At 46.1% G+C, this 25,288-nt stretch overlaps 1 protein-coding gene across 2 annotated transcripts; it reads left to right on the top strand.

Annotated features, from left to right (window-relative positions):
• The first annotated feature begins 1,901 nt into the window (after positions 1-1,901).
• RNF135 (ring finger protein 135) lies at positions 1,902-16,326 on the top strand. 2 transcript variants are annotated; one of them, XM_052657446.1, is made up of 5 exons: positions 1,902-2,258; positions 6,479-6,604; positions 9,708-9,867; positions 13,715-13,804; positions 14,755-16,326. In XM_052657446.1, the coding sequence occupies exons 1-5, from the start codon at positions 1,902-1,904 to the stop codon at positions 15,282-15,284; spliced, it is 1,263 nt and encodes a 420-aa protein (XP_052513406.1). In that variant the 3' UTR covers positions 15,285-16,326. The 2 variants fall into 2 exon arrangements, with proteins under 2 accessions (XP_052513406.1, XP_052513405.1); XM_052657445.1 differs by having other exon boundaries at positions 6,479-6,622.
• Positions 16,327-25,288: the final 8,962 nt, after the last annotated feature.

Below are 25,288 nucleotides of genomic sequence, written 5' to 3'. Positions count from 1 at the left end.
GGTTCCTCTGTCCCATGGAGTTTTCCAGGCAAGAATACAGGATCAAACCGGTGTCTCTTGCATCGCTTGCATTGGTAGGTGGATTCTTTACCACTAGAGCCACCTGAGAAGCCCCAGAATCATCTGGGTCAGGCTTTAAAAACTACCCATGCCGGGTTTCCACCCTAGACAAAGAAATCAGCCTTTAAAGCGCTTGCCAGCTACCTGCACCCAGCACTCTTCAATCCCTCACTGCTTGATGGTGTAGCTGAATGACCCCTAGTGGGCGCAGCTCAGAAAACACTTCTTGGATCCTCTCCTTTTTCTTCTCCAGAGAGTTGTCCAGGTCGCAATTTATTGGGGTTGGGGAACATAACGGAGAAGGCACTGGTGACCCACTCCAGTACTCTTGCCTGGAAACTCCCATGGACGGGGGAACCTGGTAGGCTGCAGTCCATGGGATTGCTAAGAGTCGGATATGACTGAGCTACTTCACTTTCACTTTTCACTTTCATGCACTGGAGAAGGAAATGGCAGCCCACCCCAGTGTTATTGCCTGAAGACTCCCAGGGACGGGGGAGCCTGGTGGACTGCCATCTATGGGGTCCCACAGAGTCGGACACGACTGAAGCGACTTAGCAGCAGCAGCAGGGGAACATAAAGCTAATTTGGGGATATCAGCACATTTCTTTCTTTTAAAAAAATTTTATAGTTTTAATGGGCTGGCTTTTCTCGTTTTTAATTGGAGGATAGTTGCTTTACAATACTGTGTTGGTTTCTGCTGTACAACAAGAATAAGCTTTAAAGTATACATATATTCCCCTCCCTCTTGGGCTTCCCTCACATCACAGAGCACTGAGCCAAGCTCCCTTTGATACACAGCAGCTTCCCACTAGCTATCTACTTCACACATAGTAGGGTATATATGCGGCTTCCCTGGTGGTTCAGCGGTAAAGAATCCTGCAATGCAGGAGACAGCAGGTTCCATCCCTGTGTGGGGAAGATCCCCTGGAGGAGGACATGGCAACCCACTCCAGTATCCTTGCCTAAAAAAAATCCCATGGACAGAGGAGCCTGGTGGCCTACAGTTCATGGAGTCACAAACAGTCGGACATGACTCAAGTCACTGAACACTGGCATGAATGTGTGTATGTCAACGCTACTCTCTCAATTTCCCCGCCTTCTCCCCTCGCTGTGCCCACAAGTCCGTTCTTTATGCCTGTGTCTTTATTCCCGCCCTGAAAATAGGTTCAACGGTACCATTTTTTTTAGATTCTATACATGTGTGTGTGCGCGTTTGTGTATGCGGTTGTTTTTTGTTCAGTTGCTCAGCTGTGTCCAACTCTTTGCGACCCCATGGACTGCAGCGGGCCAGGCTTCCTGGTCCTTCACCATCTCCCGGAGTTTGCTCAAACTCATGTCCATTGAGTCCACGATACCATCCAACCATCTCACCGTCTGTGGTCCCCTTCTCCTCCTGCCTTTACTCTTTCCCAGCATCAGGGTCTTTTCCAATGAGTCAGCTCTTCACATCAGGTGGCCAAAGTATTGGAGCTTCAGCTTCAGTCCTTCCAAATTCAGGGCTGACTGGCTGGTGTGTGTGTTAATATACAATATTTGTTTTTCTCTTTCTGACTTACTTCACTCTGTATAACAGGCTTTGGGTCACTACAGCCGGACTCAAATTCCTTTCTGTTTATGGCATCGGCGTGTTTCTAGCCACTTGGGGCGAGCTAATTTCCCAGTGAGCTCGCAGGGGGACGGGAAAAAGGAAACGAGGGTGGACCTGAGCGTCAGCGAAGGAGGAGCGGACAGGCAGAGAGCGAGGGAGGAGCTGGCGAAGACGTAACCTGGAGCCGGCGGTCCCCACGTGGCCCCGACTTCCGCGCGCCCGCGCCGGTGGGCGGGGGCGGCCTGGGACCATGGCGGGCCTGGACGCGGGCCCGGCGATCCCCGTGTGGCTGGCGGAGGACGACTTGGGCTGCATCATCTGTCACGATCTGCTGGCCTGGCCCGCCACGCTGCCCTGCGGCCACACTTTCTGCCGCGACTGCCTGCTGGACCTGTGGGCCGCGAGTCGCGGCCGGTTCTGCCCCACCTGCCGCGAGGGCGCCCCCCGGCCGCCGCAGCTGCGGAAGAACACAATGCTGGAGGACCTGGCGGACAAGTACAGGCTGGCGGCGCGAGAGCTGGAGGGCCCGAGCCCGTACCCCGGCCCGGAGCCGCGTCCGGCACCTCGCCCAGCGCCCCGACCCGGGCGGCCCACGGCGCAGCTGCGGGTAGGGAGGCGGGACCAGCGGTTGCCCTCTGCCCTGCGCTCATCCGCGCCGCCTGCACCGCGGTACCCACAGGGCGCTTCCTCTCTTCCTGTTTGTTTTTCCTTTCACTTTAGTTTTCTCGGGCTGTACATGGAACCCGTTCTTTGGAAAGTCCAGAGAAATATGAAGAAGCAGGAGAAAAAAAAAAATCCAAATCTGAAATCCTATCAACTTAAGTGCTATCTACCCTGGACTATTTCCACTTATTTCCAGTCTTTCTGCAGCCCATCTCTCTGACGATTTTTAATTGTGCTAAAATATGTTTACGTTATATAACAGAAAATGGCCATTTAACCATTTTTAAATGTACAGTTCAGTGGCATTATATTCACATTGCTGTGCAATGATCAACGCTATCTAGTTCCAAAACTGTTTCATCACCACAAACAGTAATTCTGTACCCATGAAGCAATGACCTCTCCCTTCCCTCCAGCCCGTGGTACCTTCTCATCTACTTTCTGTCTCTATGACTTGGCCTACTCTATGTATTTCATACAAGTGGAGTCATGTAGTATTTGCCGCTTCCTTTCTCGCCTTGACTTCTTTCAGTTGCTATACCATTTTCAAGATTCATTTGTGTTGTAGCATATATCTGAAATTCATTCCTTTTTTTTTTTTTTAACTATTCATTCATTAGTTTATTTTCGGTTGCACCGGACCTTCATTGCTATCCTCAGGCTTTCTAGTTGTGAACGGGGGCTGCTGTCTGGTTGTGGTGTGAGGGCTTCTCATTGCGGTGGCTTTTCTTGTTGCTGAGCCTTGGCTGTAGGGCACGCAGGCTTCAGTAGTGGCGGCTCTCAGGCTCTAGAGCACAGGCTCAGAAGTTGTTGGGCAGGAGCTTAATTGTTTTGAGGTAGGGGGAATCTTCCCAGACCAGGGATCGAACCCATGTCCCCTAAATTGGCAGGCAGATTCGTATCCACTGGGCCACCAGGGAGGTCCGAACTTCATTCCCTTTTTTGTGGCTGAATGATAATTCCCTTGTTTGATTATACCACTTTTTTGTTTTAATCCACTCAAACATTGATGGACATTTGGATTGTTTCCACCTTTTGGTTATCATAAGTAACATTGCAGTGAACATTGGTGTACAGATATCCGAGTTCCTATTTTCAGTTCCTTCCGGTAGGAGCAGAATTGTTGGCCCACGTGACAGGTCTGTGTTTAGCTAACTGAGGAACAGCCAAACTGCATTCCACACAGCTACAACATTTTGCATTCCCATTAACAAAGTAGAAGGGTTCCAGTTCTCCTCAACTTTTGCTCCAGGGATTTAGGTCTATTTGCTCCTCGTCTGTTAGCCACTGGGACTTAGGGTATTGTCAGTTTACGCCATGCTCTTTTGCCCCGGACACCTGCAAGGTTGACTCCTATTGCAGCATTTCTGAGCAATGCCCACCACCTCTCTGGGCTGAGCTCCAAGTTAGGTGAAACAAAGATGAATGAGCACCCTGCGTCATTCCTTCAGACAGCCCTGAGCCTGGTTAGAACAGACATATGCAATGGTTTGGGAATAAGATCTCTTCTGTGTCTTTGGGAACCAGGACCAGAGTTTCATGCTGGAAATTTTCAGTACTGTCACTGAGCCAGGAAGGGAATGAGGTGAGTGCAGGTCAGAATGTCACAAAGCTTCCTACTGCCAGGTTGTGTATTTTTGAGTCAGTGATTGCCAGAGTTCTGCCTCAAAAAGTTGATTCTGACAGTTTTTGCTTCTTTTGTGATGTTTCTGTGTGTGATGTGTTGGGGCAGGCTAGGGACTGATGGAGGGTCAGAAAGCTTGGAGCTATCTACTCCTTTTTTTTTTTTTTTTCCAAAAATAATTAATAGACTTTACTTTTTAGAGCAGTTCTAGATTTATAGAAAATTGAGCAGATAGTGCAGAAAGTTCCCTTATTCCCCTCACAGTTTTCCTTATTATTGCTCTCTTGCATTAGTTTGGTTCCTTTGTTACAATTTATGAACCAGTATTTAAAATTTTTATGTATTTTTTTGGCTGCACTGGGTCTTCATTGCTGCCCATGGGCTTTCTCTAGTTGTGTTGAGTGGGGGCTACGCTCTAGTTTCGGTGCTTGCGCTTCTCATTGCGGTGGCTTCTCGTTGTGGAGCAGGGGCTCTAGGGCACGGGGGCTCAGTGGCGGTGGTGCACAGGCTTACTTGCCCCGTGGTGTGTGGAATCTTCCCGGACCAGGGGTCAATCCCCTGCATTGGCAGGTGGATTCTTAACCACTCGACCACCAGGGGAGTCCTGTGAACCAATTGATACATTGTCATTTACGAAAATCCATAGTTGCAGTTCGCTCTGTGTTGTACCATTCTATGCATTTTGACAAATTGGCAGGTGGATTCTTAACCACTCGACCACCAGGGGAGTCCTGTGAACCAATTGATACATTGTCATTTACGAAAATCCATAGTTGCAGTTCGCTCTGTGTTGTACCATTCTATGCATTTTGACAAATGCACGAAGTCAGGTATCTGCAGTTATAGTTGTACTGCCTTCAAAACCCCCTGAGCCCCACCTTTGTGTATCCCCTCACCCCCTGCCAACCCCTGGCAACGACTGATTTTTTTTGCTATCTCTTTGGCTTTTCCAGAATGTCATACCATTGGCATCATACAGTATCTAGGTTTCTCAGACTAGTTTCTTTCACTAAACATATTTAAGATTTGTGGCTTGACTGCTCATTTCTTCTTATTGCCAAATAATATTCCATTGCATACATGTCCCACAGTTTGTCTATTCACCTTTTAATGGATATATTGGTTGCTTCCTTTTTTTTCCCCCCCTTATAATTAAAGCTGTTTTCTTCTTTTTGGTTATAAATACAGCATTGGAAGTTCCCTGGTGGTCTAGTGGTTAGGATTCAGCGCTTTCACTGCCGTGGCCCGGGTTCTATCCCTGGTCGGGACTGAGACCCTACAAGCCAAGCGGTGTGGCCACAGATGAATAAATACAGCATTATCCCTCAGGTCCTTAAAACTATTTGTTAGTATAGTGACTGAATATACTTTGCATTGGCTTTCAGATTACAATTGTCTGTGGATGGTAGGATATTGGATGATTTAAAATGTTTCTTCTTTCAATTCTATGCATTTTCTACATTCATCACGATAAGTGTGCAGTTTTATGGATAGAAAAAGCACCAACACTTATTTATAAAAGTTTTTAATTTGCTCAGGTGTCTAGATAAGGGCTCCACTCCAGAATTCCAGCTGCCAGAATGTTTAGGAGTGAGACCTGGATATACAAGAGCAAACAATGTTACCAGTGGTCAGCCACCTTCCTCTGAAAAATTAGTCTGCGTATGGCTTCTGAAACACATGCTATTTTGAGGGACATAAGTGCTTCTTAGAGATGAAAAATTAGTTCCAGTTTTTGAGGTTCCAGCATAATTTAAAAAGTGAGAGCTGTCCCCCCAAAGTTATTAAAAACTCTGGTTTATTTAGAGTAGAATAATGAAAATCTTGTATTTCTGTGGTTCTATGTAGGACCACTTTGGGAGGTAGTTCAGATTTCTCCAATGACTTCTGGGCCCCGCCTGCCTCTGATGATGGTCACCAGGTCTTGACGTTGTTGCCAGAATATGTTGGTGGCCAAATTTCCTCCCACTCTCAGCCAGGCAGCTGCGCAGATGAAGCTCTGGAAGTGGAGTTGTTTAGCATTCCCATCTGAATGTTTCTTTAAATGTGAAGGACGCCGATAAACAAAAAGAGCTTGCATCTGTACAGCAATCTAGAATCTCCACGACCCTTTCATAGTAGATGCTTTTCACTGTTAAAGGGAACTAGGGGTGGTCGCTTTAATTTTTGAAAGGAGTGGTGAAGACACAGCATGAGTCAGAGGTGAGAGTGGAGCTAAAGCCTGAGCTAAATGCCTTCCACTCAACTTACCAGCTGCCACCTGCACCAAATCTCCAGGCTCCCACCCTGCTTTCTCTCTGACTTCCCCAGTTCAAAATGACCCCAGTCTTCCCTTCATGCCTCACTCCCACCCCCCAACTCCCCTGGCCCCATCTGATGGATGAACGCTGCTTCCCTGGTATGGCTACTGGACAACCAGCAGGGGGAAGTGGGAATGCGGAAAGTCCGAGGACTTCACCTCCTTTTCCAGTGTTTACGGCTCCCTCTGTCTAGAGCTGGTTCCCGGGTCCAGCTTTTTGTTCTGCTTTGCTCTTTTAAAGGTGGAGGCACCGAGGAGCATCACAGAAGTTGACCGGGAGCTGGCAAAGCTGGTGGAACGGCTTATAGATATTGTCAGGAACCTTCAGAGTCCAAGACACCTCCCAGAATCTGAACCAGATAAAGAAGTGAGCATTCTGGCTATGGTAGGCTCATGTGGGAGAAGAAAGGATGTGCCAGGGGGTGGGGCTAGGGACAACTCCCTGGAACCGCTGGGAAGCAAGATGAATATGTTTGCCCTTGAAGGATGCGCTAAATCCCAATCTTTCACCTTGCTCTTCACTACCCAACACAGATAATTGGGAGTTTGGAATGTTTGAGGTGAGGTGTGAAGGCATCCATCCTTACCACTCCACGTAACCAGCTTACTCCCCAAAGATCACCAGTGACCTCTATACAAATCCTCCAGACCTTCTAGCTTTTATTCTCATTGGCCTTTCAGCCACCTATGACATAGTTGACCACAGCATCATTCTTTTTTTTTTAATTTTTTAAAAGTTCTGTATGATTTTTAAAAGTTACACTTCATTTACAGTTGTTACAAAATATCGGCTATGTTCCCAGTGTTGCACAACACATCCTGGTAGCCTGTCTCACACCCAGTAGTTTTTACCGCTCACTCCCCTGCCCCCGTGTTGCCTCTCTTCCCCTCTCTCCCCACTGATTTGTTTGGTTTTTAATATTTATATATATTTAATGTATATATTTACAAAACACTGTGTAATAGCTGAATATATTTAAAAGAAAATGTGTTTTTGAAACCTGTTCTGCTATGACCAGAGATAAAAGATCTTTTTCTTCGCCCTTTTTTCTTTTTAAAAGTTTTATTTTTGGAGTACAGTTGCTTCGCAGTGTTGTGTTTGTTTCTGCTGTACAACACAGTGAATCAGCTACACGAATACATATACTCCCCCCTCTCTCTTGAGCCTCCCTCCCGTCCCCCTCCCATCCCACCCCTCTAGGTCATTAGAGAGCACCCAGCTGAGCTCCCTGTGATATACAGCAACCTCCCACTAGCTATTGCTAACCACAGGTTTGTTTTCTGTATATCAGTGAGTCTGCTGCTTCTCACAACTTTATTCTTGAAGCTTTCTTTCCCCTTAGCTCTGAGATACGAGTCTTCCAGTTTTCCCCCATGTCTCTCTGGCTGCTCTTTTTCCGTCTGTTTGGCAGGTTTACTCTCCTCTGCTAAGCAGTGAAGTGCTGGGATTCCTCAAGGCTGAGTTGTAGGTCACTGTCTCCTTCCCTCCGATGGCCCTGTCCACACCTGTGGGTTTCATTACCCACCCTGTGCACAAACGTAGCTTCAGTCTGGACCCTCCTCTGATCTGGTGTCTTCCTTCTCATCTTTTCCTCTTGGCATCTCAGAGGCACATCACACTTAATCCATCCTGAGCTGTCTCTCCTCTAGGTACCCCGTCTGAGCAGCTGACCCTGTAACCATTCCAAGTGCCCAAGTCAGAAAGCTGAGGATCATGTTGCCCTCCTCCATCACCTGGCTAAACATCTCTTGAACCTATTTACTATTCTGGAGCTCCTTAAAAACATCTCTAATCCAATCCTGTGACCATCTCTGATCTGGATTTCTACCAAAGCCTCCTAATCACTCCGTTCTGTTCCCACTATAGAGTCACACTGCTTCTCATCATGGGGCCCATACCATGGAATGTTCTTCTTTTCCCCTGTCATGTAGGTCATGCCTGCTCATCCTTCAGACCTCAACTAGATTATCACTTCCTTGAAGAAGCCTTCACTGATTTCCTTGAACAAGTCAAGTTCCCTTACTAGAGGCTCTCATGTATGTGATTCCATGTACCTTTCATTTGCAGCAGTTGTCAGACTTGTGAGTTGATACTGATTGATACCATAATTTATTGTCTTTCATTCCTCTTCCTAAGCACTGGACTCTAAGCTCTAGGAGGGCAGAGACCTTGATGACTTTTGTTCTTTTGTTCATTTTTATCTTCCCAGGCCTGGCACAGTGCTGGGGACATAGTAAGTGCTCAGTAAATACCCAGAGTATTTGAATGAGTGAATAAATGGGTCCTCAGGGATGCAGTGTGTTGGGGCAGAAAGTCTGAGAGTTTGTCAGTCCTGATGTGGTTTCTCACTAGTGTTATGACCTTGGGCCAGTCATTTCATCTTTCTGAGTCTCAGGCTTCTATCTGTAAAACAACACCACAAATGATCTGTGGCCTGCTCCTCATTGGTTTAATGGGGAGATTGTTTTAAAAATATCTCGTTTTAAAATGTCCTTAAGCAATGTGAAAATGTGGGACAATCAAATTAACTGTGGCAATTTAGTTAACTAACCCTAACTCTAACCCTGGAAATGGCGACCTATTCCAGTATTCTTTCCTAGAAAATTCCATGGATAGAGGAGGCTGATGGGTTACAGTCCATGGGGTCGGACAGGACTGAGCACACACACACACACACACACACACAGCCCTAACCTTCTTTTGCAAAATGGGGGTAACAAACCTATATTGGAAGGTTGTTAGGCAGTTAGAGGTGAGCAGTGGAAAATACGCAAGAGGTGGTACCTACTCCTGTTATGACTGACGAAAAGAATGGGAAATGGATTTTCCTAAGTTGGGAAGGAAAGTCAAGTGCTGGAGGTAGGAAGGTGGTGAGCAGATGAGAGGCTGTGCTGGGGAAAAACAGGAACTGAAGGTAAAGAAAAGCAGAGAGCGTGTGTTGGAGGCCCCAGAGACTGGATGCAGGCCTCATGATTGCCTTGGCCCAGGGGAAGAGTTATTATGATAAGATGATAGCAGTCGGGGGAGGACTATTTCAGCCTCTGTGGCTTATCTTAGTGACTATCTGTATTATTTATTTTGTAAGGCCCCTATAAGATGGGCCTAAGACTTTAAAACTTTTGGGGGGGTATGAGCTAAGAATTCTGTATCTATTGTACAAAATACTGGAAAATACATAGCAGTTTAAGACCCACAACCCATCCATAACCCCATCACCCAGAAATCGCTACTCTCTAATATCATTGCCATAATAATGTATTCCAGATTGTTTTCAAGGCACGTATTTTGAGGGCCTAATTATATTTTGAAAAACCTGTTGGGAGGTAAGTAGAAAATTATAGATGGTTGGCAGGACTGGAATATATTTGATGCATTCTTTAGAAGGTTTTCGTTCTTTCTTCCTTCCTTCCCTCTCCCGTCCCCCTCCCTCTCTCTCCCTTTCTTTCATTCTGTTCTTATTCATCACTAGACTTTGTTGGAAGGGGTGGACCTTTCCTTGGCTTCTCCCAAAATGAGTTCCAGCCCACCTGAGCGAAAAATGAAAGATATTCTCCGTGACCTAGAAGAGATCCAAGAAAAATTACGAGAAAACTTCGCGCAGAAAGGGGCCCTTGAAGAACAGACACAGGGTGAGTTGCTGTTATTTGGTAGAGGAGGTTTGATTATGGAAGCCGGGCCAGTGTCCCACCACTTCGTTTTGAGGGAACAGGATCTCTGAGCCCAGCTGCGTGTTCCCTGGGATGTGAATGAGGAAGGAGTGGGCTGAGCTATTTTTGTGGCTGGATGTGTTTTTGGACCTGACTGGAGGTGTGATATAACACAGGCCCTTAATAGACAGAAACTCATTTTCTAAGACCTATAAATCCAGAGCCTAGACCTGATTTTGCTAGCTCACTGCACACCTGTGTTATTCTACTTGAGGAGATTCAGAAATAGGCGGCTTTTTAATTTTTCACTAGTAAATGTCTTATTAATGAAGAATGCAACTTTGTGTACAGTTCTATTCAACTATAATCTCTGGTGGGTGTGTTAACATGTTAAGTAGTAACAACGTAGATTATAACAGAACTTTGCTGGTGTCCCAGTGGGTAAGAATCCACCTGCCAGTGCAGGGGAAACTGGTTCAATCCCAGGTCAGGGAACTAAGATCCCACATGCTGAGAAGCAACTAAGCCTGTGCAATACAACTACTTAGCCTCTAGAGCCCGAGAACCGTGACAACTGACGCCCGCACGCCCTAGATCAAGAGAAGTCACCACAGTGAGAAGCCTGAGACTGCAGTGAGAGAGTAGCCCCCGTTCACTGCAACTTCAGAAATAAAATAGTTTTTAAAAAATTTAACTTAGAAAATTCAAGTATGTCTTAGCAAGCACAATTTTTATTATCTTGGCTATTTTTTTTTTTAAGCTCATTCCGCTGTAGGGGAAAAAGGAGTCTTTTTTGGGGGGTGGGCGGGGATGGTGTCAAGGCACATGGAGTCTTAGTTTCCCTGACCTGGGACAGAACTTGCAACCCCTTCACTGGAAACTCAGAGTCTTAACCATGGGACTGCCAGTTGTCGTTGTGGCCTCCAGGGAAGCCCCTGTTTCGGGTGTTTTGATTTTGATTGTTTGGACCAGTCCAGGGCAGCTTTAAAACACAGGATCTGAATATTTCCTGAAACATCATTCCCTGAAGTCCTCACAAGATTGTTTTTAAGACAATAGATTAGCTGTTCTTCAAGTCAGCACTTTAACAGCTGCTAAGCAATTTGGCCTCCTCACAATGATTTCCTTTGACCCTATGTAAATAGATGGGGAAACAGTGGAAACAGTGTCAGACTTTATTATTTTGGGCTCTAAAATCACTGCAGATGGTGATTGCAGCCATGAAATTAAAAGACTCTTACTCCTTGGAAGTAAAGTTATGACCAACCTAGATAGTATATTCAAAAGCAGAGACATTACTTTGCGGACTAAGGTCCGTCTAGTCAAGGCTATGGTTTTTCCTGTGGTCATGTATGGACGTGAGAGTTGGACTGTGAAGAAGGCTGAGTGCCGAAGAATTGATGCTTTTGGACTGTGGTGTTGGAGGAGACTCTTGAGAGTCCCTTGGACCGCAAGGAGATCCAACCAGTCCATTCTGAAGGAGATCAGCCCTGGGATTTCTTTGGATCGAATGATGCTAAAGCTGAAACTCCAGTACTTTGGCCACCTCCTGTGAAGAGTTGACTCATTGGAAAAGACTCTGATGCTGGGAGGGATTGGGGGCAGGAGGAGAAGGGGACGACAGAGGATGAGATGGCTGGATGGCATCACTGACCCGATGGACGTGAGTCTGAGTGAACTCCGGGAGTTGGTGATGGACAGGGAGGCCTGGCGTGCTGCGATTCATGGGGTCGCAAAGAGTCGGACCCGACTGAGCGACTGAACTGAACCGAACTGAACTGAGATAGACCATGAGCTGCTGTGGAAATCACGCCGCCTAAACAGCACAGTGTTTCTCGAGGCATGGCCCAGGGCTCTGTATAACACTAGAAAGAATGCAGATAATCTCCAGTTTGTTAGCCTATGTTGTTACTTTTTTTTTTCTCATGTGTTTTTCCTGATTTTGATATCAATATTATGCTCACTTCATAGTATTAATTAAAAATCTTCTCACCCTTAAAAAATGAAAATTCAGAATCCAGGCCCCATTGCCAAACTATTGAGCTAGCATCTCTGGGACCAAGTACCAAGGATTTGTATTTGTACCAACTTTGCAGGAGATTTTAATGCACACTACCGTTTTGATGACCATTTTGGGCTTACCCAGTATGGGTGATTATTTGTAATACAAATTTAATTATTGAGGAGTGCAGTTGCCCCTTGAGCCCATGAGGATTAGGGGCACCAAATGCCCATGAAGCTGAAAATCTGACTATAACTTTTCACTGCCCCAGAACTTAACTACCAGTAGCCTACTGTTGGCTAGAAGCCATACTACAGCATGAACAGTTGATTAACACATACTTCGTATGTTTTGTGTACTATGCACTATGTTCTTACAGTAAAGTTGGTTAGAATAAAATAAAATGTTATTAAGAAAAGCATAAGGAAGAGAGAATACGTTTACGGCACTGTGCTGTATCTGTCTACACCGTAAGTTTACATCATCCGACCGAGGTTCAGTTTACGCTGCTGTCACTGCAGGATACAAATGGGGAAGATTTCGCCTTCATAGTCCATGTCCTAGCATCTCCCTTACTTTTCCTTCTGCCACTTACTGTGGTCATTGCAAGCACACAGTAGTTTAAGGTAATAATACCATTTGGCACAGTTTGGGGTTAGCGCGTGCTCAGTCACTCAGTCACGTCCAGCTCTTTGCAACCCCATGGGTTGTACCCTGCCAGGTTCCTCTATCCATGGGATTGTCCTGGCTAGAATCCTGGAAGGGGTTGCCATTTCCTCCTCCAGGGGATCTTCCTAATCCAGGGATTGAAGCCTTTTCTCCTGAGGCTCCTGCATTGGCAGGTGGATTCTTTACCACTGAGCCACCTGACAAGCCTTGGGATTAGCAGGTATAACTATTATATATAGGATGGATAAACAACAAGGCCCTACTGTATAGCGCAGGGAACTATATTCAGTAGCCAGTGATGAATCATAACGGAAAAGAATATGAACAAGAATATATATATGCATACATGAATCACTTTGTTGTATAGTAGAAATTAACACTGGAGAAGGCAATGGCACCCCACTCCAGTACTCTTGCCTGGAAAATCCCATGGACGGAGGAGCCTGGTAGGCCGTAGTCCATGGGGTTGCTAAGAGTCGGACACGACTGAGCGACTTCCCTTTCACTTTTCACTTTCATGCATTGGAGAAGGAATTGGCAACCCATTCCAGGGTTCTTGCCTGGAGAATCCCAGGGATGGGGGAGCCTGGTGGGCTTCCGTCTATGGGGTTGCACAGAGTCGGACACGACTGAAGCGACTTAGCAGCAGCAGCAGCAGAAATTAACACAACACTAAAGCAACTATACTTCAATAAAATGAAAACAGAATTTCAGTATATTGAGAGGAAATAGGTATCAGCAGTTGTGATGAGTCTCCTATCAACTCATGTTTCCCAGTTTAATAATGATTTAAAGCATTGACCTGAAGTCATGGAGATTCTGGGGGTGAGGGTGCTGTGATCTCCTAGAACCATATTAGTTAATTTATTTGATAGATATGCATGAAATACTTCCTATGTACCTGGCAATGGGCAATGTAGAATACAGAGATGAATAAAATCTCTGCCAGCAAGGAGCTTAGGACTCAGTGGGGGGAAAAAGTCCACAATGAGAACATGGGACTAGATACACCTAAGCGGGATGTGCTGCCTGATCAAATGCTGATGATGAGAAAGACAAGCTGTGTGTGTTGATCACGATGTTTGGATGTCTTCTACGTGCATTTTTTTTTTTTTTTAATGGGACAGTCTCCCTCTCCTAATATTTTTGATTCCATAGTTGAACTCCCAGAAGTTCCATCTTCTTCCTCATGCCCACTGCCTGACCAGAGCCGCTTTGCACCGAAGAAGGCTTCCTCGTTTGCTCGATGTAAGTATATGATCTGCCTACAACTTGGGTTTGGCTTGGCGGAGCAAGGAGCTGCCTTTGTGTCCATCTCTCTGCTGTTTGTCCCCTTGGCTAGTTCCTCTACGCCTGGCCCCTCCCCATGGGGAGCTGATGACAAAGGCAAAAGGGGTTGAAGATTCCCAAATTCTAGGTTGAGCCAGACCAATAAGTTCTCGGAACCCTGGCAACCTTTGGGCATTCATGCCAGAGGCACCACTTACAGCCAACTGCCAATGCCCCAACCTGGCTAAACTACTATCACTGCCCCAGTCTGGAATAATCCTTGAGGGCACAGATCCTGGAGCCAACTGCTCCACTCACTAGGCTGTCTGATCTTGGAGAAGTCATGTAATCTCTCAGAGCCTCAGTTCCCGCATCTGTAAGATGGAGATAGTAGTACTTACTTCCTTGTGGGATTGTCATCAGGGTAAGTGAGCAAACGTGTGTAAATATGAGTTTCAGTAGGAATGCTGAGTATTAGCAGTTATTTATTCCCTTAGTGGAAAACAGTATGGAATATACAAAATGAATAAGACATGAGCCTTAATCAGGAAGCTTAGTGTAACCAGAGAGATGTAAATAGCCATAATCATCAATCACTCTACTACAGATAGAAAATGGTTAAGTATCACTAGTGATCAGGTAAAGCATTAGGGGAAAAGCAAGAGGTGACTTTCGTGGGGTGGGCTTCACAGACAGCTTCCTGAAAGAAGGCTAAGTAGAAATGAAGCTGGGAGAGGGGAGTACTGTTACTAGAACAGTATCAGGGGTATGTATAACAAGCTTCCACTGTAAGTTGACATTCCGACTGTAATGCTAATATAAGAAAAACTGGATCGCATTCAAAGATACACAGCTGCTTTTCGCTATTTGAGGACCTCGTAGCATGAACCATCAGAGCTGACTGGTCATGTTCTGTTTTTTCCCCCCAGGGGCCATCAGTCCAACCTTTGAGCTTGAGAGCCTCTCCTGTAATCTAAAGGTGTCTGTGGATCACCGGACAGTGACTGTGTCTGACTTCCCAATGTTCTATGCCTGGAGTCCCGAGAGGTTTGCCTCCAGCCAGGCTTTATGTTCCCAGCCTCTCTCTTCTGGGCAGCATTACTGGGAAGTGGACACTCAGCATTGTAGCCACTGGGCAGTCGGGGTGGCTTCACGGGGAATGAAGCGTGACCAGATCCTGGGAAGGACCACAGACTCCTGGTGTGTAGAGTGGAAAGGGACCAGTGAGCTCTCTGCGTGGTGCATGGTCAAGGAAACTGTCCTCGGCTCAAACAGACCTAGTGTGGTGGGCATCTGGCTGGACCTTGAGGAGGGAAAACTTGCCTTCTATTCCGAGGCAGATCAGGCGAAGCCTCTGTTTGAGTGCCCAGTCTCTGTCTCTTTTCCTCTACACCCTGCCTTCTGGCTGTATGGCTTATACCCTGGAAATTCTCTGACCATAAGGCAAATGAATGTGTAAACATTCCCTGGGTGTTAAAACACATCGATTTCCTGGTCTCTCCGACTTTTAGCAGGGTGGCCACTTAAGAATCCCTCTTCCAGCACTCCCCTGGTGGTCCAGACAGTTTGGAATCCACCTGCCAAAGCAGGGGACACGGGTTCAATCCCGGATTCCCGAAAGATCCCACACGCCACAGAGCAACTAAGCCAGTGCGCCACATCTACTGAGCGCTGGAGCCGTGGAGCCCGTGCTCGGCCACAAGAGAAGCCACCACAGTGAGAAGACCACACACCCCAAGGAAGAATAACTCCTGCTCACCGCAACTGGAGAAAGCCTGCACGCAGCAACCAAGACCCTGCGCGGCCAAAAATAATTTTTAAAAATAAAGAAATTGCAAACAATAAAGGAATGAACTTTTAAAGTTGAGGGATGCAAAGTAACTGTTTAATTCGGCTAACTTGCATTGTTCAAACCCTGCGCGGTCCAAAGAAAGGATAGGCTCTTGAGTAGGAGATAACGTCTAAGCCCTTGGACTATCCTGCCTTATAAGATTGTCTTTATCGGAGGCCCTTGGGCCACACAGTATCAGCTTGATCTCTGGAGGAGCTGGAAACTAAGATCAGCCATATGAGCAGTGATTCTGCCTACAGAATAAAGTGACTCAGTCGTGTCCGACTCTTTGCAACCCCATGGACTGTAGCCTGCCAGGCTCCTCCATCCATGGGATTTTCTAGGCAAGAATGCTGGAGTGGGTTGCCATTTCCTTCTCCAGGGATTCTTCCTGACCCAGGGATTGAACCCAGATCTCCCTCATTGCAGGCAGACTCTTGATCATCTGAGCCGCCGGGGAATCTGCCTACCGTGGGCCAATCCAGGCCTTGGACACTGAGTCTTGGATGTGCTTCCTTCGTTGGCAGTATTGCACGTGTATTGTCACACATCATGCTGAGAGAACTAAGCTACCGCCCTATAACGCCACTGAGAGAAGGGTGGGGTCTCCCAACCCCTCCCTTGTGTGCCTTTTTCTATTTCTGGTTTTAACCTGTATCCTTTCATTGTAATAAACTGTAATCACAAGTATAGCAGCTTTGCTGAATTCTGTGAGTCCTTCTAGTGAGACACTGACAATGAGATTGATTTTAGGGGACCTCCTCCCCACCCACAAGGGACATGCTATCAAGCAAACATTCAGTGGCTTCAAACAACACACATTTATAATCTCAAAGCTTCTATGGGCCAGAGTCAGGGTAGGCTTAGCTGAGGCTTCTGTTCTGGAGTCTTGAAAGCTGCAGTCAGAGTGTGAACTAGGGCCGCTGACAGGGAGGCTCCCCTGGGGAAGGACTTGCTTCCAAGCTCACGTGGTTGTCGGCAGCATTCAGTTCCTTGTGGGTTGTCAGACTGAGGACCCCAGTTCCTTACCCAGTGGGCCTCTGCAACATAGCTGCTTGCTTCATCAAAGCCAACGAGGGAGATCAAGTCTCCCAAAGGTGGACATTCACTCTTTTAAAAACTTTAATTTTTTAAAAAATTGTTAATTTTTAATGGAAGAGTAATTGCTTTATAATACTGGTTCGGTTTCTGCCATACATTCAAGAGGGAGGGGACATTCAAGAGGGAGGGGACCTGTGGCTAATTCATGCTGATGTGTGGTAGAAATGTTTTTTAATTTATTTAGTTTTGGCTGCTCTGGGTCTTCATTGCTGCGTGTGGTCTTCTCTAGTTGTGGTGTACAGGCTTCTCATGCAGCGGCTTCTCTTACTGTGGAGCACGGGCTCCCGAGCACAGGCTTAGTAGCTGTGGTTCATGGGCTGAGTTGCCTCATGAACTGTGGGATCTTCCTGGACCAAGGGATCGAGCCAGTGTCCTCCGAGTTAGCAGGTGAATTCTTAACCTCAGGACCACCAAATCAGTCCCGACATTAAATCTTATGTAATGCTGGGAGAGATTGGGGACAGGAGGAGAAGGGGATGACCCAGGATGAGATGGCTGGATGGCATCACGGACTCGATGGATGTGGGTCTGAGTGAACTCCGGGAGATGGTGATGGATAGGGAGGCCTGGTGTGCTGCAATTCATGGGGTCTCAAAGAGTCGGACACGACTGAGCAACTCAACTGAACTGAACTGAATGTAACCACACGGACGTATAACCAACGCATCCCTTCGCCTTTGCCTTATTCTGTTGATTAGAAGCAAGTCACAGGCCCTTCCCACATTTAGGGATGGGGATTCACAAGAACATGAATACCAGGAAGTGGGAGGTGGTGGTCCTTATAGTCTGGCCATCACATGGTATCATCTCATATGTGATTTCCCCCATTTTTTTAGAATCCAAAACAGAATGGGTAGAGAAAACCACAAAGCACATGTGCAGCATAAGGAATAATCATTATTATTATTAAGCACCCTTTACACTTCAGGTCAAGAAATAAATCCATGCTACCGACTCCAGAGGCTCTTTCCCCATTCCAGTTACAAAACCCTCTTTCCACCTGAAAGGCATCTTGACTTTTACAGTAATCACTTGCTTGCATTTCTTTAGAGTTTTAGCACCCAAACATGCATCTTTAGCATAAACTCAAAAAAAAAACACAAAAACCACAAACCCTGATATATCTTAACAGCTTTGTTGAGATATAATTTACGTACTATAAAATTCACCTATTTAAAGTGTACAAATCAATGTGTTTTAGTATATTTAGAGTTGTGAAACCATCACCATAATCTAATTTTAGAACATTTTCATCACTCCTATGAACAGTTGCTATGTCTTTGAAGTCACTTGATCTACAGCCTTCCTCTCCCTTTCTTCACCTTACAATCGATCTCTAGGCCCCCAGGTTGCATGAACACCTGCTGGAGATGTGGAATCCAGCTCTGTTGGACTGGGTTGAACAGAAAGTCTTGCCGCACAAACCAGCCAGGCGACCTTTGGCGGTGCATTTCACCTCATTGTCTTTCCCCTGTAAAATGGTGCTCATTATTATTGGCCCTTCCTTCTGTTCCTCAAAGGGTTGCAAAAGAGTTAAAGTTACGGGTGAAGACGCTGGAAGAATGCCAGAGTGGTCATAAGCATGACAACAATGACAGAACGATATTTTCTTTCTCTTTTTTTGGCCACGCCATGCAGGGCCTTGGTTCCCTGACCTGGGATTGGACCTGTGCCAATCCTGCATTGCGAGTCCAGAGCCTTAGCCATTGGACTGCTAGGAAAGCCTCAGAACTGTACTTTCACATCACCTACCTTGGTCTCTGGGGCTTCTCTGGTAGCTCAGCTGGAAAAGAATCCACCTGATGCAGGGGACCCCAGTTCAATTCCTGAGTCGGGAAGATCCCCTGGAAAAGGGATAGGCTGCCCACTCCAGTATTCTTGGGCTTTCCTGGTGCCTCAGATGGTAAAGAATTCTGCAATGTGGGAGACCTGGGTTCAACCCCTGGGTTGGGGAGATCCCCTGGAGGGGAGCATGGCAACCCACTCCAGTATTCTTACCTGGAGAATCCCTATGGACAGAGGAGCCTGGTAGGCTACAGTCCATGGGGTCACAAAGAGTCGGGCACGACTGAGCGATTAAGCGCAGCAGAGCACCTGGGTCTCCAGCATCTTTAGATTCACACCTCATTTCCACACATGTTCTTGGAAACTGGAGCACCCGAATTCTTCCCCCATGATCTACTCATTTGCTCTCTGAGCCTCATAAACTACCCTGTGTGATGAGTATTATCACCTTTTGTTAACGCTTGAGAGAGAGGAGTTGGGGCCTGGACCAACTTAGGGGTTTGGGCAGGATCAGTCAGCTGAGCATGGCAGATCTGGGAGCCAGCCCAGTGTTCCCACTCTGCAAGTCTCAAAGCTTAACATCCTTTGATAAGATCCTGGCTGAGACCCGGACCTGGCTGTCCACTCTGATAAGACACAGCACTGAAGCCACGAGATGCCCTTTCTTCCCTGGTGTCAGGTCTCAGTCTAGTGGCCTCAAGCTCCTAAGCAGGGCCAGGGCCTCTCTCTTTGTACCAGATGACCATTAAAAGGCTCTCTGTTCTCACTTCCTGTTTTGTGGAGCCTTTATCAGCTCACCCAGAGTCACCTTGATGTTTGCCTTCCTTTTTTTTAAAAAAAGTATTTTATTCTACTTTATTATCTTTATTCGGCTGTGCTGGGTCTTAGTTGCGGTCGGTGGGATGTGCTACCTGCAGCGCGTGGGATCCAGTTCCCTGACCAGGGATGGAACCCAGGCCCCTGCGTTGGGAGCACGGAGTCCAAGCCACTGGACCAGCAGGGACGTCCCTGATGTTTGCCTTTTAAAACTTAGTAAAGGCCAGGGTTTTGGCCTATTGAAGTCATTTGGTTAAATACCATCCTCTCAGGTGGTTTGGACAATGGGGCCTTTGTCAGAGTGGGGTTTAATTCTTCGGTCACATGAGTTCCCCAAACTGCAGCCAGAGCGCAAGAATTATAAAGGTGGGAATGAAGGTTATCATTTTTGGATTCTTTGCTTTTCTTTCAAGCTTGCTTTCTTTCTTTTTAAATATTTATTTGGCTGTCTGAGTTCTTAGTTGCAGCATGAGAGATCCAGTTAGTTGATTCAGTCTTGTCTGACTCTTTGCGACCCCATGGACTGTAGCCCATCAGGCTCTTCTATCCATGGGATTCTCCGGCAAGAATGCTGGAGTGAGTTGTCATGCCCTCCTCCAGGGGATCAAACCCGCATCTCCTGCGGCTGCTGCATTGCAGGCGGATTCTTTACTGTTGAGCTACCAGGGAAGCTCCCATTTCCCTGACCAGGGATCAAACCCAGGCCCCCCTGCATTGGGAGCTCCAAGTCCCAGTCACTGGATCACCAGGGAAGTCCCTTGCCTTGAGTTTTCTGTCAGCATATCCTTTCCCATGCAGTGTGAAAAATATCAATCGCACCCTTTTCTCAAACAAAACTGAAAATCCTACCTAGAAGAAGAACTGAAGTTGAAATGCCAGTGGATAAAGGACCTCTCACTTGGGTCTGCACTGTGTGGGGGAAGCATCCATCCAAGGACCAAGACGGAAAGACTTCCCGTCGGGGACTCTGAAGGCAGCCGCTCACCCCAGTGGAGGTGTTTCTCTCAAACATCTAAGTGGTTGTTGACATGGTGGCTCAGACAGTAAAGGATCTGCCTGCAATGCAGAAGATCTGGGTTCGATCCCTGGGTTGGGAAGATGCCCTGGAGGAGGGCATGGCAACCCGCTCCAGTATTCTTGCCTGGAGAATCCCCATGGACAGAGGAGCCGGGCGGACTGCAGTCCGGGGGTTCACAAAGAGTCAGACAAGACTGACGACTGAGCGACTAAGCAGAGCACAGCAGAATTTCCTGTTCCTGGAAGAACCACCTACTAAGGAGGAAGGCACCACCTTCTTAAGGCTCACGACAGCTCCTAATACAGTTATATCTATCTGTCTCTTGTTTTTTCTCCCTCGGGTACTTTTTCTTTTTTTCTGGAAAAGTTTAATTAAAAAAAATTTTATTTATTTCTGGCTGTGCTGGGTCTTCTTGCTGCACGGCTTTTCTCTAGCTGCCATGAGCAGGGGTCGGGGTCACTCTCTAGCTGGGGTGGGTGGGCTTCGCATTGCAGCGGCTTCTCTTGTTGCAGAGCATGGGCTCTAGGGCTTCAGTAGTTGCAGCACGTTGATGCAGGAGTTGAGGCTCCTGGACTCCAGAGCACAGGTTCAATATTTGTGGCTCAGGGGCTTAGCTTCCCCATGGCACGTGGGATCTTTTAGGATCAGGGGTCAAACTTGTGTCTCCTGCATTGGCAGGCGGGTTCTTTACCACTAAACCACCGTGGAAGCCCCAGAAAAGTTCAATGTGAAGACTTTATTTCCTAGCTCATTATAGAGACAAATCACAAAATGAAACAATGCTGCTCTCTGGGAGACCTCTCAGCCCCCTCTGCTCTGTTGGAGGGAGAAGTCCCTTCCCCGGAGGCACCTGGGGATTTTGACCGGAAAGGCTCCATCACCCCTACTTTGCTGAGCCGTTAGCCCCAAATTCATCCTTATTCATAATTTCTCAAAACCCTAAACACTGGGTCCTTCCAGATGACTGAAGTTTTCTTCCTTAATTATAAATACTTAGATTATGCTGAAGATTTGTGATTTTTGTCTTCCTAACCAGCCATAGGCTTTTTAAAGACAAGGTTTCTTAAGCTTCAGCCTTTCATGTGCCATGATTTTTGTTACATCTTCAAATCTCCTGTACCATTTTTTATTTAATATCTTTCCTAAACCAACTCACTCTTCCCTCTTCAGGTACATGGGTTTCAAAAGGAAGCTTTAAAAAGTTGATATAAACGGAAACCAGAATCATATGTTTGAAATGGAGATAAGCGTAAATGTATGTTTCAAGGAAAACAAAACACTATAACTAGCTTGGAACCTTTGTCTTAAGTTTCTGAACTGAAGTGTTCTCTCTCTCTCTCTCTGGCTCAAAAGAAGATTATCAGGTATCACAGATTTACTGAGGCTTTCATCTTGACTTAATCAGGATGGAAAGATAATAGAGAAAAAGAAAGGTTTATGTCCACAAGACTTACAGTTTCTGCTGTCCCTACAGCACTTATACACCTCTTATTTTACCAGGTGATTCTAAGAGATTGGTCTGGTGCAATGTGGAAGACTGTGCTCAGTGAAAATTTTCACCTTTATTCTTCAGAGTAAATACACCCTGGGGGCAGAAAACTTATGGCTTTGGTCAGTGACATCTCCAGGACTCAGTGTCTGGGCGTTGCCACGGGAGCTTTTCTGGTACAGTTAGTACCTTCCCTACAATTAGTCACCAAGTTCTGAGCCTAGCTTCTGCCTTCTCAAGGCATCTCAACTCTGCCCCCCCCAACTCTTCCCTCTGCATCTGTGCTCTGGTTCAGACTCTCATCCCTTCTCTCCAAGATTATTTTAATTCGAGTTCCTCCATCTCTAGTGAGGAGCCCTCTCCCCATCTATTCTCTCATGTCACTCCCCAGCTTACTCCTGGGTGCTCCTTAAAGTCTCCTAAAATAGAAAGTTCTGCTTCCTGTCTCTGCTCTCACCTACCTCTAGCCCCCATTTCCTGTCATCTCCCCAGATGCAACGTCCTGCCCAGCTTCCTTCTCTATGTCACATCATATACTTTTGCAATTGCCGTTTGCTTGGCCTGGAGTCTCTCTCTCATCCCCTTGGCCAGAGTTGAAAACTGTTTACCCAGAGTGGATCTGGTTTCTACCAAGGGGACTGGAGTCTATCACTGTCACTGTGTCTAACATGGTGATGTGTGCGTGTGTACCGAGTTTAGCTCAGATCAAAGCTGATGCACTAATTGTAGAAGAAGGTCCAGGAAGACCATTCAGGCTAAAATCATAGTCATTTTCCTAGGAGCTTTATGGGGATATTTGCAGTTTTTCTGGTTAAGGCATTGTGTTGCCTTGGAGGCTGTCTGTGAACACAGCCAGGCAGGGGGAGCGGATTACTAGAAGTGGGACAGTCACACAAGTCTGGCTGGTTTTGGCTAAGGGTGGGATGGGGAGAGAAGAGGTAGAAAGAGATTTAGATTATGAGATGCTACCTCTTGTGAAAGGTTTTCAAAAAAGGCAGTTTGGGCTGATGGGAGAAGGATTTGGAGGATTCTGGTGAGACTTCCTTATCCATAACTTGCCCACCACAATAAGTCTGTGTTGCTTATTACTGCTTCCTTAGAACCTAGTACAGAGCAATGCACATGGTAGAAGCAATAAATATTTGCTAAATCATTTTATAAACACGATATCATACATTTTGTGCATGCTAAATTGCGTCTGACTTTTTGCGAATCTATGGACCGTAGCCTGCCAGACTCCTCTGTTCATAGGATTCTCCAGGCAAGAATGCTAGAGTGGGTTTCATTCCCTTCTTCAGGGGATCTTCCTGACCTAGGGATCCAACCTGCGTCTCTTAATGTCTTCTGCATTGGCAGGCAGGGTCTATACCACTAGCATCACCTGGGAAGCCCTGATATCCTACAATAATGTCTCACTTAAAGCACTGCTATTTTTCCAAATATTTCTATTACTTTTATATAAGAGATGTTATTAATGTTGACATTTTACAAGAGATGATTGTACTAAAAACTAATTCCTAATCTTTAGCACGTTTTCTCTCTCCTTTGTACTCTCATCTTTCATGTACATCATTGTTTTTTTTTAGTTGCACTAGGTCTTCACTGCTGCACGTGGACTTTCTCTAGCTGCAGCGAGCAGCGGCTGTTCTTTGTTGTGGTGCCTGGGCTTCTCACTGCGGTGGCTTCTCTTGTTGCAGAACATGGGCTCTAGGCACCCTGGCTTCAGCAGTTGCAGCACGGGCGCTCAGTAGTTTCAGGGTGCGGCTCCAGAGCACGCAGGCTTTATTAATTCTCAGTAGTTGTGGCTCGAGGGCGCAGACTCAGAAAAGCACAGGGCTAGTCACTTTACAGCATGTGGGATCTTCCCAGAACATGGAATGAACCCGTGTACCCTGCATTGGCAGGCAGATTCTTATCTACTGTGCCACCAGGGAAGTCCCATCCATTAGTTCTTAATTACCCAATTAATACCTGTGCATGCCGGCAAAAGTTCAAAATTGCAAAGGTGTGGAGGGTAAAAGTTACAGAAATACATGTTATTTCTTTGTTATGCTTTGTTATACAATATACATTGTCTATTTTTCCACTTTCTACTACTGTATAATGATGCTATAAATAGAATAGGTATATAGAATGGGCTTCCCAGGTGGCACTAGTGGTAAAGAACCTACCTGCCAATGCAGGAGACATGAGATGCGGTTTCCATCCCTGAGTCAGGAAGATGCCCCGGAAGAGGGCATGGCAACCCACTCCAGTATACTTTCGTGGAGAATCCCATGGATGGAGAAGCCTGAAGGCTACAGTCCATGGGGTCGCAAAGACTCAGACATGACTGAGGGACTAACACACACACACACATACCAAACAATGACTTCCCAGGTGGCGCAATGGTAAAGAATCTGCCTGCCAAGGCAGGAGATGCAAGAGACGGGGGTTCAATCCCTGGGTCGGAAAAAATCACCTGGAGGAGGAAATGGTAACCCAGTTCAATATTCTTGCCTGGAGCATCCCACGGACAGAGGACCTCAAAGAGTCGGACATGACTGAAGTGACTTAGCACGCATGCATAATGTGTAGATATATATTTCTTCTTTTAGATTATTTGCTTGGAACATATTTACTTGTGGCAATTTCTTTGCAGAGATAAGCAAGTTATAATTTTACTATTGTACAGAATTTTTTGTTTTGTGGAAATGGCTTGTGGCCTAAATTTTTTTTGAGAATCACTGGTTGGCATAGATAACAAGTCAGCACAAATTTTTATGTCTCTGCAGTAATTAAAAATTATACTATATGCATTTTGTCATTCAGAGCTTACAATTTGGGCAGGCAGGCTAATCAATCTGCCCTTGGAAAGATAAGGCAAATCAGCAAATGAATCCCAAATTTAAAAATGCAGTTGCTGGGCTTCCTTGGCGGTTCAGTGGTAAAGAATCCACCTGCCAATGCAGGAGACATGGGCTCAATCTTCCTGGTCCAGGAAGATCCCACAGGCAGCAGAGCAACTCAGCCCAAGTACCACAACTGTTGGGCTTGTGCTCTAGAGCCCAGGAACCTTAACCATTGAGCCCACATACTCGCATGCCCTCAAACCCATGCTCTGCAAAAAGAAAAGCCACTTTAGTAAGAAGCCTTCACAATGCAATGAAGAGAAGCCACTGCTCGCTGCAACTAGAGAAAAATCTGAGCAGCAACACACACCCAGCATAGCCAAAAATAAATAAATATGTAAAATTATTTTAAAAATCTATGTACTTTAAAAAATAAGTAAATATTAAAAAAAATGCAGTTGGTAAGGATGACGTATGAACATATTCCATATGTTAAGTAATGTGATAAATGTTTTATTACATTATTTAATTCTCAAAGAGCTCTATGAACTAATTTTGCTGATGGGGTTTTTCAGAGAGGTTATGTAGCTTG

The sequence above is a fragment of the Budorcas taxicolor genome, chromosome 19, assembly GCF_023091745.1.
Source record: "Budorcas taxicolor isolate Tak-1 chromosome 19, Takin1.1, whole genome shotgun sequence".
In the NCBI taxonomy this organism is placed as follows: Eukaryota; Metazoa; Chordata; class Mammalia; order Artiodactyla; family Bovidae; genus Budorcas; species Budorcas taxicolor.
This window is presented reverse-complemented; position numbering and strand designations above follow the sequence as displayed.